This window comes from Psittacula echo (genome assembly GCF_963264785.1).
Source record: "Psittacula echo genome assembly, chromosome: 2".
NCBI lineage: Eukaryota > Metazoa > Chordata > Aves > Psittaciformes > Psittacidae > Psittacula > Psittacula echo.
In genome coordinates, this window is record NC_137737.1 from 45,176,988 (window position 1) to 45,195,123 (window position 18,136).

An 18,136-nucleotide genomic window follows, 5' to 3' on the forward strand; every position below is an offset into this window, starting at 1 on the left:
CCTGTGCAGGTCCCTTGACCTTACTCCGTTTTATGGCAAAACCGGCTTTCAGCAGGATTTGGATTATTTTCCTCCCTTTCTCAAAGACTTCTTCCGCTGTATCACCCCACACAATAATGTCATCAATGTACTGCAGGTGTTCTGGAGCTTGCCCCTGTTCCAGTGCATTCTGGATCAGTCCATGGCAGATGGTAGGGCTGTGTTTCCACCCCTGGGGCAGTCGGTTCCAAGTGTACTGGACGCCCCTCCAAGTAAAAGCAAACTGTGGCCTGCACTCTGCTGCCAAAGGAATTGAGAAGAATGCACTGGCAATATCAATCGTGGCATACCACTTGGCTGCCTTTGACTCCAGTTCATACTGAAGGTCTAGCATGTCTGGTACGGCAGCACTCAACGGTGGTGTGACTTCATTCAGGCCACGATAGTCTACTGTTAGTCTCCACTCTCCATTAGACTTTCGCACTTGCCATATGGGGCTATTAAAGGGTGAGCGGATCCTGCTGATCACTCCCTGACTCTCCAGACTACGGATCAGTTTATGGATGGGAATCAGGGAGTCTCGGTTGGTGCGATACTGCCGCCGGTGCACTGTTGTGGTCGCGATTGGCACTTGTTGTTCTTTGACCTTCAGCAACCCCACAACAGAAGGATCCTCTGAGAGACCAGGCAAGGTGGACAGCTGCTCAATTTCCTCAGTCTCCAAAGCAGCAATACCAAAAGCCCATCGGTACCCTTTTGGGTCTTTGAAGTACTCTCTCCTGATGTAATCTATGCCGAGGATGCATGGAGCCTCTGGACCAGTCACAACGGGGTGCTTTTGCCATTTCCTCCCAGTCAGGCTGATCTCAGCCTCCAGTACAGTCAACTCTTGGGATCCTCCTGTCACTCCAGAGGTATAGATGAGTTCCACCCCTTGACAGCTTGACGGCATCAGGGTACACTGTGCACCGGTATCTATGAGAGCTTTATACTTCTGTGGGACTGATGTGCCAGGCCATCTGACCCACACAGTCCAGTAAATCCGATTGTCCCCTACCTCCACCTGGCTGGAGGCAGGGTCCCTCTAACAGTCATCACAACGTTGGACACCTAAGTCGTGTTGAAAGGGATTATTCTTCGTTATCACAGGAGCTGGAGTAAAATCAGCTCTTCCGCTCCATCTGGGAACCTGCTCACCAGAGACTGAAGCCGCAGCTCTCATGGGATGATCAGCCTTGACCCTTGTTCCTATTTGCAATTCATGCACCCGTTCCTCCAAAGCTGAAGTAGGTTTTCCATCCCACTTCGTCATGTCTTCTCCATGATCCCGCAGGTAAAACCATAGGGTGGCCCGTGGTGTCTGCCTTCTATATCTTCTGTCTCGAACAATAGGACGTCTTTTGTTAACAGCTGAGACGTATGTTGGTACACGTGAGGAGCTGGATAAATCAGATAGATCGTCCCTCAATTGTTTGACATCCTGGGACAGTTTTTCCACAGCTGAGATGATGGAAGGGGTGAGATTGTCTTCGAACTCTCGGAGTTTGTGAATCATTTCATCCACTGTTGGTGTTACTATGTCACCCCAGGTTACCGTTGCCAATGAATGGGCATATGATGACGGTGCATTCCGTGTAAGTTTTCGCCACATGGGTCGTGTACATTCGACTTCATCTGGGTCTATGGGTATATCTCCGTTATTCGGTTTGGTGTGATAGATCATCTCTACGATGGCTGATTCCCTCAGAGACTGGATGCCTTTGTCTAAAGTAGTCCACTTGGCCGAACGACTCGTAACATCATCCTTGTATGGAAACCTTTCTTTCACAGCTGCCAAGAGCCGCCTCCAACGACTGAGGGACTTTTTCTCTCTTGCAATTGCTTTGTCAATTCCCCCTTCTCTAGCAAGTGATCCCAGCTGCTTGGCTTCCGTACCTCCTAGTTTGTGACCATCGGCCCCATTGTCCCAGCATCGTAGCAACCAGGTGATGATGTGCTCCCCTGGTTGACGGGTAAAATCTTTTCGCATATTCCGTAGCTCGGTTGAGGTCCGAGGTCGAGAAGTCACCTCTTCTTCTTCTTCTTCATCATGGGATGATGACTCCTGACCAGATGCTGTCCTGAGTGGTGAATACAATGTTTCTTCATCTTGCTTCACCCTTCTTGCCTCTTTTTTGCTTTTTCTCTTGCGTACAGGGGCAACCGATATTGGTACGAATTGGTCCTCTGGTTTAGCTGCAGTCATTATCACTGTGCTTTGAGTAGCAACAGTACTTGTCGCGGGGGGTGGTGTAGCTGCTGTGGTTGGGGCTGGGGTAGCTTCGCTGTCTGTTGCAGTCGAAGTTTGAGTGGTGGCTGTACTTGTCGCTGGGGTAGCTGCACTGTCTGTTGCAGTCGAAGTTTGAGTAGCGGCTGTACTTGTCGCTAGGGGTGGTGTAGCTGCTGTGCTCGGAGCTGGAGAAGCTGCGCTGTCTGTTGCTTCGCCCTCAGATCCAGGGACATTTTTTCCCTTTTGAAGGTGCTGGATAGTATTGAACAAGGCCCTGTAAGCATAGGCCAAGCCCCAGCACGTTGACATGATTTGTCCCTCTCTGGTATGACCAGGATGACAGCACACCTCATTTAAGTGTTTTACTAATTCTTCTGGATTTTGCACTTGTTCGGTGGTGAAATTCCAAAACACTGGAGGGGCCCACTGACCTAGATACTTGCCCATACTATCCCACACACCCTGCCACTCATGGCTGTCCAACCTCGGGGAAAATCTGTCGGTCCCCCTATATTGTTGTCTAACACCAGACAAGACCCAAACCCGACTCTGCTTAACTCTTGAGATCAGACGTAATGGTTATGGACAAAACACACTCTGTATGCGTGCCAACATGGTGACCCCCATCACAATCAGCAAACAGGTCTCAACAGTATTAAAAGGCCACTCAAAAACTTCAAAACTCTCAAACGATGCTGTAAACGGTCTGGAAGGGGCACTGGGAGGGTAAAAGAATGTCTCCTTCATAGGTTGACCACCCAGGAAGGAGAAAAAAGATGTATAGTTGCTAAGCATTTGTATTATATACTTCCCAAAGTAAAGGTGGTGACCACACTGGGAACATAAGCCAGATCAGTTTCATGATCAATTTTTCTATTGTATTACAAGTCATTACCATAAAATACAATGAGACAATAACCTTAGCCCAAGCCCCACACTTGAAAAACACCAACACAGCAAATACTGGCTCTAAGTAAGCCACAACATATTGAAACTGTGAGATCAAAAACAACAACTTTGAGAGCCAATAAATCAGTATTGTGACGAGTGACTATTAATCCAAAACACTGAATGCTTACCACAAATACGATTAGACACACTCTGGTCAGATCAGTCGTTATCTCAACCCTTCGAGCCTCACGTTGGGCGCCAAAAAGAACTGTCGTGGTTTAAGCCCAAGCTGTAAATCAGAACCACGCAGTTTCTACTCCCCCCCCTCCCCCCAGAGGGACGGGGAGGAGAATCGAAAGAATGTAACTCCCACGGGTTGAGATAAGAACAGTCCAGTAACTCAGGTATAACACAAATCACTACTGCTGCCACCAATAATAATAATGATAAAGGAAATAACAAGGGAAGAGAATATGATACCGCCTGCCGGAAAAGAGAGCCCGACCGACAAGAGGACGTGCCCTTCCGGGTAGCTCCCAGTTACATCCCTGGGCATGACGTGCTGTGGTATGGAATACCTCTTTGGCTAGTTTGGGTCAGGTGTCCTGTCCCTGCTTCCTCCCAGCTTCTCCTCCTCCCTGGCAGAGCATGAGACTCACAAAGTCCTTGGTCAGGGGAAACATTCTGACCAGCAACTGAAAACATCGGCTTTATCAGTATTATTCCCAGGCCGAAAGTCAAAAGCACAGCACTGCACCAGCTACTAAGAAGGAGAAAAACTGACTGCTGCTGCTGAACCCAGGACACTCACACACTGGTGCTCAAGACTGTGCTAAGAGACCATTTCAGTTTGTCTGACAGGTCTCAACTAGACTAGCTCTAGACTAGTCTTCAAGCAGCCCAGAGGCAGGTTAAGGCAAAAGGCTTAACATGCTGTGGCAAAGTGTCCTGGGTTCAGCAGTAGCAGTAATTTTTCTCCTTCTTAGTAGCTGGTGCAGTGCTGTGTTTTTGACTTTCAGCCTGGGAACAGCGCTGATAACACCGATGTTTTTAGTTACTGCTCAGTAATGTTTAGTCTGACCAAGGACTTTCTGAGTCTCATGCTCTGCCAGGGAGGAGGAAGCCGGGAAGAAGCAGAGACAGGACACCTGACCCAGACTAGCCAAAGAGGTATTCCATACCACAGCACGTCATGCCCAGGATGTAGAACTGGGGGCAGTTACAAGGAAGGGCTAGTTCACTGCCGGGGTTGGGCTGGGTATTATCTGTTGGTGGGTGGTGGTATTGTATTCCCTTCCCTTGTTATTTCCTTATCATTATTATTATTGGTGGCAGCAGTAGTGATTTGTGTTATACCTTAGTTACTGAACTGTTCTTATCTCAACCCGTGGGAGTTACATTCTTTCCATTCTCCTCCCCATCCCTCCGGGAGCTGGGGAAGGAAAGGGGAGAAGTGAGAGAGTGACTGTGTGATTTACAGCTGAGCTTAAACCACGACACAAAGTTTGTTCATGGATGTTACTTGATAAAGCATGTGATTAGAGAGAGATATTTTCTTTAGCTGACTTGGATTTTTGCAGTTTCTGTTTCAATACAGGATAAGAACCTTTGTTTTACTAACAGCCACCATAAAGCAATTCTAGCTTAGCTCTTCAGTTACTGGATAGGAATCAGAGAAATTGATGGATTAGGCATAGCTAGACTACAGTTATGTTAACTGCAACTCTTCTAAAAGAGATATACTACTGGGATCTTTCATCTGGCTTGTGTCAGATCCCAGTCTTTTGAGGCTATGCATCTGTTGTTGGTATTTTAGTATTAGTTCATTGCTTCACCAACTTGCAGAATCCAGGGGAAGTAGATGAGGTCATTATTTATAAGGCAAGGAGGATTCACAACTACTTCAATTTTCCAGCACTTAATCATATTTGAGCTACACCATCTCTCTTAGGTAGAGCATCCAATCCTGCTTTAGAGTAAATCATATGTTCTGTGACACTTATAGTATCTTGGACCTGATACTATAGGATGGCAGCTGTTCTCTCTCATTTAAGCAACTGTTCACTTGGAGATATTAAGCAGCTTCCATCTGGCTGCAAGTGGCTACAGGAAACCCAGTTTAAACAAGGGTTTTAAAAAAGCTCTCCTCAACAGGCTACTTGAATCAAAAGCCTTCAGGAGCATCTCTGTGTAAAAATCATCTACCAGTCCACAAAAGTATTTTGAAACCAGACTCATTAAGGAAACTGCAGAACATGTAACATATAAAGGAGTGGATGGAACAAGGTTAATACACACATAGTTAAAAATTTGCTTAATTTAGGCAGAACTAGTAATGCTGTATAAGGATCAGGGTTCCCAAAGGTCAGCATCCTGCTACCTGTGTGACATGAATTTTCTGGTTAGTTCAGGATCACAGTGTTTTGTGCAACCTGGGGAAGACTAAGAAGTTAAGAAAAACCCCAGATCTGAAAGGGATTTTGATACATTCTGAGACAGGGATGTGGGATTAATCTTTCTAGAATACTGAATCCCAAGAGCCATAAAGGTCAGAAATTACCCCTTCTGTTTAAACTGCCTTGTCTCCAAAGAAGGGTTTTCATAGCCAAGTAATACAGAATCATAGAATCATAGAATAGTTAGGGTTGGAAAGGACCTTAAGATCATCTAGTTCCAACCTAGAAGTTTCTGCGTCTTTCCTTAACAATTGAAAATCCTGAATGTTGTTGGGGAAGTGACCAAAGTGGTAGGAAGGGAGGCAAATATTCAAGTGCCCCAATGAAAACGTCATCCTGGCCACAGTCAAGTCACAATTCTGTAAAGTCAGCATCAAGAGGAACAGAAAACACGTTGTACACACAGGTGCAGCTCCCAAGGTTTCTTACTTTGTGGTCAGGTTACATGTCATTCTTAGGCTTGTTTAGTTTCACCTACTTGGAAAAGCAATACAAGACTGAGCACGCATGATGTAGGAACTAATTCAGAGCAGTACTGCGGTCTTTGTTAGGAAGGACAGCAGGCTAAGTTACTGCACAGCTTCTTCCCATCTCTGAGTTTACTCATTTGCATTGAACATCAGAAAATGTACCTGTTGCTAAAGCCGGTAGCCCAAGAGAAGTGAGGCTGCAGCAGCTCCATGTCCCCAGGTCCACACTGTAGTGAGCCTAAGCATGTGCTCCTGGTAAGCATGTGCAGACACACACAAAACATGTATACAGCACACACACACAGCACTACAGAGAAAAGCCAGCACTCATGGAAATCTGAACAGGACCAATGGTTTCCTCCTCTTAGTCTTTCCAGTTGGCCAGAATGAAGGCTCGTTTGTTAGTACGAAATACAGACATGTCTGCAGTGCCCATCACTCTGGTGCCAGGCTGACAGCCTGTTTCACAGCTGCCCCTGGATCCCTACTGTCCCCACTGCCGCCACCCTGCCTTGAACACACCAACATATGCCCACCTCACCCTGGATCCCTTCAGTAACTGGCCTCAGACAACCGAGACTATTTTGTAACTGCTTCTTGGATCCTCTTGTCTCCAGCTGCCACCCCCGCAGAGAGATGGAGACAGACCCGACCCCCCCCCCCAAATCTCCAACCTCTCCTGTTTTACGGAGACCAGGCTCCTGCTGCCCTCAGATGGAGGACAAAAAGGACTTTTGGAACTAATTTCCTCAGCTTCTCAGGATAACCTGAATACCAACAGTTTGAAAAACAAAGAATCATACAGATTCCATGAATATACTTTAGGAATATATACAATTACAAAGTGGTTTTGAAAAATCTATCTAGTACATTATACTCTTCAAAAAAATTTGGCAGACTTTCTTTTCCTACAAAATGCAGTACTCTTTCTCCGTTGCTGTGTGTTGTGAAACAGTATTAATAAATACACATTTACTGGAACAGTTACCAAACTATCAAACTTCCCCAGCGCACATGCAAGCAGAACCTTGAGGCCTTACATCAATAGGTCACCATAGGTAACACACTACACTGTGCTACACCCTGGCCTTTGTGCACTTCACACCGCAGCTAACATTTGTTACCCAAGATCCCTTTTGCTTCAGTCTCCTCAGACTTTACCTGAAGGTTCTATTTGTTATTATTACAATGTCTATCACCTCTTACCCAAACAGACTCAGACCTTGGTTTCTGAACAGTATCAACTTGCACAAGATAAAGAGACGAGGTTTAGAGAAGTATTTTAAGGTACTTTTATTTAATAAATAACTTCAGTAATAGCACTGTAAAAAGTGAACATCTGTTAAAATAAAAAGGCACTTAAAACAAGGATATGACTATGATGCAGTTTGAATGGTCAGAGGCAAATATACATGGCACATGTCAAGGATGCTGTGTGACTCGTCACATGACAAACTACGCAATCTTAGCTACAGGGTAAAGGCAAATTTACAGCTAAGACTGCTCACAAAAAAGGGAAAAATAAAAGCTGGTGTGATACAAAAATATTACAAAAAGAACTGCAACCAAATACGTTAAAAAGATTAGAAGGGTGACAAAGCACCAGGCTTTAAACCAAGGAAATACGACAGAATAAAGACACAGTATCAAGTAAGGCCCTTAGGTGTTTTGAGGATGTCTTGGTATGGTACTTCATGATACTGCCACCCAGGGCTTGAATTTACAAAGAAAAAACAAGCAAGTTACCAGTCAGCAACTTTTTCAGTAATGGCACGTTTTAAAGCTATTTTTTCCATCTGAACATTCGTCTCAACCCTTTCATTTTAAACCTAACCTGGCAGAAAGCAACTTACACATTAAAAATAGATATGCACACACTTTTCAGTCATTTACACTGCTCACTTCCAACGTACTCAACTTACCATATACTTAATCATATGTCTAGCAAGTAGAAGACCAATTCACCACCAGCTCCATGCTACATAAGTTTAATTGTATCTGCAAACTCAAGCCCTGATTTCCCTGTAAAGCTAAAAAGTTTAATACTAAATGGCTAGGCAGAGCCCTCACGCCGATTGCTTGCACCATTTCCCTCCCAGGCGTGCCACAGCAGTATCGCACCCTGCAGAAGACCTGGATTCGCAGCATAGGAGTGGGAAAGGCTGAAAAAGGCACCACGTGACCTCAGCTGACCAGGCTACAGAGTCTCAAGTTTTTTCTTGTGAGTCAGACCTCCGGCACTGATTACTTTCATTTGCAAAAAAATAAAACAAAACCAAAAAAATTACATATGGTACATTTTCACACAGGAAAACAAACCTATATGTAATGAATTAGTAAAATCACTGCAGTTTGCCCTAAATCTATCTTACTGTGACTACAAAAATTGCTATGCTGCATACAGTGTTGTGAAGTTATACAAGCAGTGTTCATTTTCCCTCGTATTTAGGATTGACCACAGTCGTCACTGCACTCTTGTAAATAGGATTTTCACCCTAGAAAGAGAGAAATATTTATATTAACATTTAAAGAGACAAAAAAAAAAAAAAAAGACCAAGAAGTGTAAAAATTAGCCTAAAATTAGTGTAAGAAATTACCCATTAATATTTGTTTGTACACACAAACAGCTTAAGTCAAACTAGTTTTCCCTCTAGCAACTTGAACAAAGGCATGCTTAGCTAACAAGGCAAAGGGTTAGGGCACGATCCCGTTCAGTTCATACCACAGATTTCCTTCAGAACCTCCTGTGGTCACCTCAGGGGCCTGCAACCCACCCTGATATTTTTGAAGAAGAGCAGAACTGTAAACAGCATTGTTTGAAACCACAGCCGACCCCAGACCACAGTAAACGTTTAAACAGCTTATCTTGTGACATAATTCTAGAAAGAAAGTGGAAGGGCTTGTAATATTTTTATAATACACATTCAATATTTACACTGAACATTCAGTACTCGTCATTCTCCTTTTATTACTTCAGGTCCCCCAGCCTCTGTGTGTACAAAATTCACAGATGGAACAAAAACCTCTGTACTGATGCAAATGCTGCAAATAAAAACACTACTCCTACTGATATGAGAAATGGCTACACAACAACGGCTTCTGTCTCTCTTGCTGGGATTTGAAAACCTCTAAATAAACCTCATTTTAAGCTTCCTTTCTTCCCAGGTTTCCTTTTACCTCAGTAAACCTTGCTCCATTTATGGCATCCTTGCACACTGAAGATAAACAGCCAGGACTCAAAATTAATAGACAAATCTCAACAGGAGAAACGGCTACTGCCAGTACTGCACTCACAGAGCTGGGACCTGCAGTACTCTGTTTTTACCATCACCTAAACGTCAACCTGAACAGATGTTGTTTACCAGAACAAAGCTATATAGAAATAATACCCGCTGGAATGCAGTACTGAGTGCAGTTCTGGCCATAACTGAACGTGGCCTTCAGCAGCAGTAAGGGAACCTCTCTTCCGAAGTTCTCCTCAATCTAACTGTATGACTATATGAATTAAATTTTACTCTTAAATCGTACAGCATTTAAAATATTTCAGGTTAAACCATTTTTTCCTGGAGTCAAAGGAAATCCTCCTGCTAGACACACAAACACCAGGTGTGTCTGTTTTCTCAGGGTCATAAACCTAGAAAATCCACGGGGAATACCACAGAATGTGCCTAGAGGTGACAAGGAAAGCAAGAAATCAGCTAGGTGTGAAATGTTCATATCACAACTCCAGGGAAGTTTGTTGCCTACTGTTAGCAAGACCTGGTACGTGGCAAGTAACTTGTCTACCCCAACAAACTGTTGTAGCTGCTGCTAAGGAAGACTACTTAGGTGGTGAACTGCCTTTATGCCAGGGTTCTTTTCACAGACAAAGCACATTTCTCCTTAAAACCAGCTTCTTTGCATGCAGAGAGCAATGAGGCACACCCAGTCCTGCCTGGAACAACAGAGCTCAGCCAGAACCTGGATCACTGGACAATGGAAGTCAGGGTTCTCTGTTCACTCTTCTCAAAAGCAGAGTCAACGTCTTCTGGCTTGAGGTGAAGGAAGAACTGAGCGTCCAGTGCTGGCTGCACTTCACAAATACACAGTTAACAGCAACAGACCCTTCCAACAGTTCCTGGGCAAACTGGGGCTTGACCAAAATTATATCAGCTACTGGTTCAGAAAGGGATGGGGAATCAAGATTAATTTTTTAAGTAAATGGAACACAGTGCTGTGGCTACTCCTCTGCTAAAGTCATCACTGCAAAATTACTCCCCCCAGTGTTTTTAATAGCTTTGCAATAGTAAGATATAAATGAAACTGGAAAAACATCCAGGAATGAGGGATTTAATCTGAAGTAACTGAAGCATCTCATCACACCTCTAAGTTCTTGGCAATATACATTGCTTGTTTCCTCGTAAGTTTTAATGAAGAATTCTTAAAAATATAAATCATTAAAATCTGTGATGCAGAGCAAGCCTGGAAGCTCAATAAGCTGCCTCATCTGCAGACCAGGAGGTATTGCACAGCATGTCTAAGGCAACGCATTATGTAATTCTTGTTACACTGTGCTTTTAACCTTGAACACATCACAAAACAGGCTACCCTCAGCATGTACATACAGGGAGGTGTATGTTTACATTCTCCAGTTTGTAAAGGAGAAATAATGTTTATCAGATAGTGTAGGAATTGGTCAAAAGGTTAGGGCTAAAACTTGGAAATTTGCAGGATGCTGCTCATACAATTAATTTGTGCTTGCAATCAGATTTAAAATGCAAATTACATGATAAGATTGTGGGTTTTATTATGATGCTTTTTTTAAAGAAATCAGAATTTGAAATTTACATGCTTTTTAGTTAGCCAAAGCCCTATCTACAGAGAAATTGAAGCCCTGTACTGTCTTCCCCTGTACTCACACTTCAGGTTCTCAAGAACTCAGAAGCACACAGTGGGATTTAGGTCACTGAACAAGGTTATTTCCGCAGGGCAGTTGAGTGTCTCAGTTCCACTACAAATAATGGAGATTCAGTCACCACACAGAGAACCATTCAGCTTCACCCAACCTTATGTGTGATCAGCTGAATGGCTCTTGAGGCTCTACCGCCTGTAACTGCAGCACAGGCACCCAAGGGACTTGCAATTCCTGCCATGTGATCTTCTGCTGCACAGGCAGCGATGGCCCTAGCTTGCTCAGCCACAGTCCATCACTGTGCCTCAGCCCTGGCCTCGAGGAGTGTTATGTAGATAGCATATCATTAAAACTAACAGGGGAGTAGTAAATAAATGTCCACTAGTCCAACAAGAGTCTCGCCTCACCTAGGGCCCTCACAGCTGGCACATGGTATAAACCTTGAGATTAGCAGAATTACAGATTTTTAACTGGCCACTAAAACGTGGTACTCCAAACTTGAGATCTTCAACTAATACTGCTGTTTCCAAACAAACCTATTTTCTTTACTCCACTGCAGAGGATACATTGGTTTAAGCATGCAAAGTTAGGGAAAATGTTTGCCACATGCCCCTATCAATGAAAACACCATGCACACTTAAACCAAAATACAAATCGACAAACAGTACCTACATAAAAGATTGTGTGACATACATTAAAATAAAGATGGAGGCATTTTTATAAAGTACCTTCAGCAGAAAATAAAGAGCTATGTTGTTGCAATAGTATTAATTTTCAACTAGACTGGGGTGTTCAGAAGGTAACAGTTCAGTCTAGTATTGCATAAAGATGAACAAATTATTTAGGATGTCTAATTAACCTTCTTATTCCTTTTTTCTCCATGGATTTACTGTTTCAACAGTCACTTAAGATACCTTTATCATGGGTTTAAGTCCTAAGCCACTGCAAGAAACTATACTCTAGAATATTTAAACTCATCACATACATTAGAATCATAGAATCACAGAATAGTTAGGATTGGAAAGGACCTTAAGATCATCTAGTTCCAACCCCCCTGCCATGGGCAGGGATACCTCACACTAAACCATGCCACCCAAGGCCTCATCCAACCTGGCCTTGAACACCACCAAGGATGGAGCATTCACAACCTCCCTGGGCAACCCATTCCAGTGCCTCACCACCCTCTCAGTAAAGAATTTCTTCCTTATATCCAATCAAAACTTCCCCCGTTTAAGTTCTAAACCATTACCCCTTGTCCTGTTGCTACAATCCCTGATGGAGAGTTCCTTTCCAGCATCCTTGTAGGCTCCTTCAGATACTGGAAGGCTGCTATGAGGTCTCCACGCAGCCTTCTCTTCTCCAGGCTCAACAGCCCCAGCTTTCTCAGCCTGTCTTCATACGGGAGGTGCTCCAGTCCCCTGATCATCCTCGTGGCCCTCCTCTGGACTTGTTCCAACAGTTCCATGTCCTTTTTATGTTGAGGACACCAGAACTGCACACAATACTCCAAGTGAGGTCTCACGAGAGCAGAGTAGAGGGGCAGGATCACCTCCTTCGACCTGCTGGTCACGCTCCTGTTGATGCAGCCCAGGATACGGTTGGCTTTCTGGGCTGCGAGCGCACACTGAAGCCGGCTCATGTTCATTTTCTCATCGGCCAACATCCCCAAGTCCTTCTCTGCAGGGCTGCTCTGAATCTCTTCTTTCCTCAACCTGTAGCTGTGCCTGGGATTGCTCCAACCCAGGTGTAGGACCTTGCACTTGGCATGGTTAAACTTCATGATGTTGGCATCAGCCCACCTCACAAGCGTGTCGAGGTCCCTCTGGATGGCATCCCTTCCCTCCAGCGTATCAACCGAACCACACAGCTTGGTGTCATCTGCAAACTTGCTGAGGGTGCACTCAATCCCACTGTCTGTGTCACTGACAAAGATGTTGAACAAGACCGGTCCCAACACCGATCCCTGAGGGACACCACTCGTTACCGGTCTCCAGTTGGACACTGAGCCATTGACCACAACTCTTTGCGTGCGGCCATCCAGCCAGTTCTTTATCCACCAAGTGGTCCACCCATCAAATTGATGTCTCTCCAATTTAGAGACAAGGATGTCGTGTGGGACAGTGTCAAACGCTTTGCACAAATCCAGGTAGATGACGTCAACTGCTCTACCCCTGTCCATCAGTTTCGTAGCCCCATCATAGAAGGCCACCAAATTGGTCAGGCAGGATTTCCCCTTAGTGAAGCCATGCTGGCTGTCACCAACCACCTCCTTGTTTTTCATGTGCCTTAGCATGCCTTCCAGGAGAATCTGCTCCAAGGTTCTGCCAGGCACAGAGGTGAGACTGACTGGTCTGTAGTTCCCTGGGCCATCCGTTTTCCCCTTCTTGAAAATGGGGGTTATATTTCCCTTTTTCCAGTTGTCGGGAACTTCACCTGACTGCCATGATTTTTCAAATATGATGGGCATTGTTCAAGAGCTGGTTCTTGCTATTTTCAGCTCTCATTAATATAAATCATTCTTTTACAGTAATATAAAACAAGCCATTTGTTCACCCATAAATACTGCAGTTGCATCGGGGGACAAAGCAAAGCTAAGGTTAAGGGCAATACAGATGACAGAGGGCATCAGCTACCACGACTGGGAGAGCAGAGGGAAGGAGCCAGCCTGCTATTAAGTACAGGCTCTTTTAATGGCACAAATCTAAATCAGATGGGCAGTGAAGACAGCAAGGCCTGACAGCAGCTACAGGACACTAAGACAGCAGCTACACTGCAGGCCAAGGACAAATGGAACTTGATTCAGCCTAACTGGTTTGAGCATCATCAACTGCAAGGCTACCGTGGCAACAAGTCACTCACACCACCATAGAACAGAATAATAGAATAGTTTGGGCTGGAAGGGACCTTCAAAGTTCAGCTACTCCAACCCCCCGGCAACAAGCCGGGACATCTTCAACTAGATCTGGTTGCTCAGAACCAGTCCAGCCTGGCCTTGAATGTCTCCAGGGGTGGTGCATCCACCTTCTCTCTGGGCAACCTGTGCCAGTGTTTCACCACCCTCATTATAACAAATTATTTCTTCATCTCCAGCCTGAACCTCCCCTCTTAGTTTAAAACCATTACCCCTCATCCTATTGCAACAGGCCCTGCTAAAAAGTCTCTCCCCATCTTTCATACAGTCTGCACTGGTGAGGTATTTGGGCACCTGGTCCCTGACAAGCTTCCTGGTGTTGCAGTTGACTCACTGCAGTAACGAAGCCCACATGTACATTTGACCTCTGTGGAAGAGGGGGAAGAGTCATACAAACTGCACACGGTTCATTGTGTATTTGGATACACCTGGAGGGAACCTACTGCAGTGTCATTGTCTTGTAATGGGATTTCAGGTGACTTTCTTGCCTTGGCAATACAAGACAACTTGTTCTTCACCTAAATGAAAAGATACTTCAACAATCTAAAGACCCCAGAAAATCTTAGTTATAGGGGAAAGGAGGATTTTCTTCTTTTACTTCCTGTGGGTCACCTATTCTGCAAATACTAATCTCCTGTTCAGTGGCCAATAAAGCTAAACCCACATCCCTCTCTCCTCAAAATTCTGGTGTTTCTCTGAATACCAAAAATGATAAAGTCATGTTTAAAAAAACCACACTTTCATACTTTTCATCTTCCCAGTGGAACAAAAACGCAAAGTTGATCTCTCCAGTTACACAAGAGGAAAGCTTTCTGCAAGCACAATTTGAGGAGAAAATGGCAGCACTATGGACAAAACATCCTTAAAATCATGAGGCAGAGAATGAGAGCACAGAATGGGAGTTATATACTGTATGGTTTGTTAGATGCTTGTCCTGCATGCAACAAGAAGTACACAGCTAAGTGAATAGCAGAAGAGAAGGTAACAAGAGTCTTAACCAGGTGGATTATGTGAAATGTTAGAAAGAAACATGAACTCAATTTCCTCCCCAGAATAATCAACTCTGAGAAGATAAATGGAAATGAGGTGAATGTGTTTGGTGTGGCAAACAAAATGAACATTTTTACAATCAATTCTGGACACACTGGAAAGTGAAATGATTGCAAAGAGAAAAGGAAAGTTTATTCCATCACGGAAGGGCTCAAAATGCTGGATAAAGTATTTGGAATTGTTGTCACAGTGAGGACACATAAGAGCTTAAATACCCGTAATGCCTGCTTTCCCCCCTCATTTCTCCTTTACAATATATTTTTATTTTCTTCCTTTCCACTGGCTCCTGGAAACATCCCTTGCAGGGGTGTGTTGCCTTCCCAGCTTCTTCATTTCCCTCCTTCTACTCTGTTCTCTGTACTTCTTATCTCTCACCACTCATCTGACACCCACTCCCCATCTCATCCTCCCTTTCTTATTCCTTCCCCAGCAGATCCCAGGGAAGGAGAGCACCTAAAGCCTTTCAGAAAGTGCAACCTCAAAGCCTACAGAAGGCATCCATCCATCCCTTCTGGTTTACTGACTTACTCTTCTGGATACTGCTCTTCCTCCTTGCAGGTTGGGTGTGAAGAGAACTGAAGTCAGCATTTCCAAACAGAAATGAAGTCTTCAGGCACAGTTTAGGAGGGGCTAGGAAACTGGGGGAAAATGCATCTAGAGGGGACAAGAATATTTCCTTCTCTCAATGTTTTTTCTATGGAGATCCCCAAGCCGCTGGGCTACAAGGACAGTGACAATGCCCATGTCAATAGAAAAAATGTGGGGAGAAAATAAGATGCATATTTAAAAATAAAATCAGTAAAAATTTCAGAATCAGAAGGGTATATGAATTTTACACTTTAAATACAGGTAGTTCTATACTAGGTTAATAAGCCAAAGCAGTTAAAATGAAAAACCTGTAAGGCTACTTTGAATTTTCCCAGAGTTATTCTAATAAAACCAATGATACTTATAGGCTGGAATGTCTTAGGAGTATCTAATCTGGCTTTGCAAACACATCAACTTTAAGCAAATTGACTGCTGATTTGAAGAAATAGAAGACAACACCTCCCACTGAATGCTGTGTCCCTCAACAATCTAAAGAGCTTCTTCAAACCTAACAGCTGTTCTTTTATAATATATATCCACACTTTTAGCCACCAAAAAAGATCATCACTTGTAGAACAGTTCAAGTCAGTAGTGGTGGTATTAGTAAGTAAGCAATCTTGCTGTCCAAAAAAGTTAAAAATTCTCAAGCTGCATTCTTTAGAATCCCAGACTCAAAGCAGCAGTAGAGGAACTGAGAGCAAGACTCAAACTGTGATTAACTGACTGTGACACACAGCGAATTTGAAGCAACATGCGAAGGGGAAAAAAGGAAGAAAATGAAAGAAGATACAAACTGAGACTTAGAGACCAGCTTTACGTCCATAGTTTGGATTCTTGAAATTGTTAATAGGGCTCTTGTATATTGGATTTTCTTGCTGAAGTAAAAGAAATGGTCAATGTCGAATAATTCAACAGGAAAAAAACAGTCTCAACTATCAGTGAAAAAGTCATGCTATACATAAAGTTAGTACTTCTTTTCCAGCACAGAATGAATTAATTTTCCTAAATAAAAATGAAAAGCTTCCTAGGAGATTTTTTCTTTTTTTTAAATTATTCTCTCATCAAGCACACGTAGGTGTTGACTTCTACACAAGCATAGTGAAGGGGTTTTGATTAGCAGATTTCTAAGATTTCCCAGAGGTAGTGACCTCACAGCCTATGGAAGCCTATAACCCATAGGCCTGGTTCTCTTGCATAATTTTCTGTTGATATGGGGCTCGGAAGATTTCAACAAACTAGTTCCAGCCACATTTTTGTGACTAGTTACTGAATTCTCTCAACTAAACCTGTAGAAGTATCTTCACGAGTGCAAAATCTTCTTCATTCACTACAGAAGTGACTCAACTTCTATTAGACATTTTAATAATATGTTAAGTGCAGTAGAACTGCAACGCTCACCTATTCTGCCATCAACGCATTTTCTCTCTGAAATTTTATTTTAACTGAAGTTACTACTCATTTTTCTAACCCAAAAGTACTTTTCAAAGAGGGTTGCTTCCTCTCACCCCAGTGGTAACACACAACATGTTTTAACAACAGTTTAAGATAAGGATAGTTCTGTTTCTCCACATGCCAAAAAGCAGAAATACAATCTGAAACACTTAAGGCATATGACAAACATCATCTATTCTTCCTCAACTACTGCAGCTTTTATACCGATCGAAGCTTCCTGACTTACCGTATCCCACTTGGCATTCATCTTTTCCTTTTCAAATTTAGCAAATTCTCTTCTGTCATGAATGATCATTAGTAGTTTCCAAATCAATAATAATGCAAGTCCAATAAGAACAATTCCAGCAACCACACCAGCTACTATGGGAATGATGTCCGGGCCACTGGGGCATTCTAGGGAACAAAGTCAGGGAAGCATGATTTTACAAGATGATAAAAGTAATGCAAATACAGACGAGTTTAAAGTTTTCTTTTTGTAATGAAGCCAGTATTTTGGATATCGGAGATATGCCAATGCTTTCTTCCTTTCAAATAATGAAGTTTTGGCATGTGTACATCCTGTAACATTCCAGTTTATTTCTATCCTTCCAATTTGTGTTTAATCTTAACAATAGAGCAATTTATGTTGTAATGATGAAGTCCACACATCGTGACTTGAGCTATTCACCTACAGTATTAGAGTAAAATAACTAGCAATTGTATTTTAAACATGCAAGTGCTCCAAGTGAAAGGTGGTGCTGAGGGATAATCCACCTGGAGTACAAATGCAGGTTAACAAAACAGCCCCCACATCTTTTATCAACAGCATTGCAGAAAAAGAGTGTTCCTTATTTTACCTCAGATGGCTGCTATTGTCAGTAGGCAATACCTAGAGATAGGTAACAACTTTGTTTCTGGGAGATTTTTTTTAAAGGCTATTTCCTCATCTCAGGAATTGATCTCAAAATAAAATTAAAAAAAGGTCACAGATTCTTTGGATAAAAATATAATGTACTTTCAAAAAAAGCGAATTGTGTTTGAAAAAGAGTAATACAGATGCAAAATGATTTAAGGTTACTGACATGGGAATAATAAGCCTCCAAAATAAAACCTGACCCTTCTAATTAATATAAAATTCTCAATGATCACAAACTGAACAAGGGCTCAATGCACAGACTGAAGGAGCCAGAAGCAAATAAA

General features: G+C 43.1%; 1 protein-coding gene across 2 annotated transcripts in view; it reads right to left on the bottom strand.

Moving 5' to 3' along the window:
* Nucleotides 1–7,348: 7,348 nt before the first annotated feature.
* Nucleotides 7,349–18,136, bottom strand: part of ITGB1 (integrin subunit beta 1) — a 47,407-nt gene continuing 36,619 nt past the window's right edge. For both annotated transcript variants that reach the window (XM_080610218.1, XM_080610217.1), the window contains exons 15-16: nt 17,184–17,350; nt 7,349–8,560 (exon numbers count right to left, since the gene is read on the bottom strand). In XM_080610218.1, the coding sequence (XP_080466344.1) occupies nt 8,495–8,560; nt 17,184–17,350 (233 nt within the window). In that variant the 3' untranslated portion in view covers nt 7,349–8,494. The remainder of the gene's footprint in view (nt 8,561–17,183; nt 17,351–18,136) is intronic.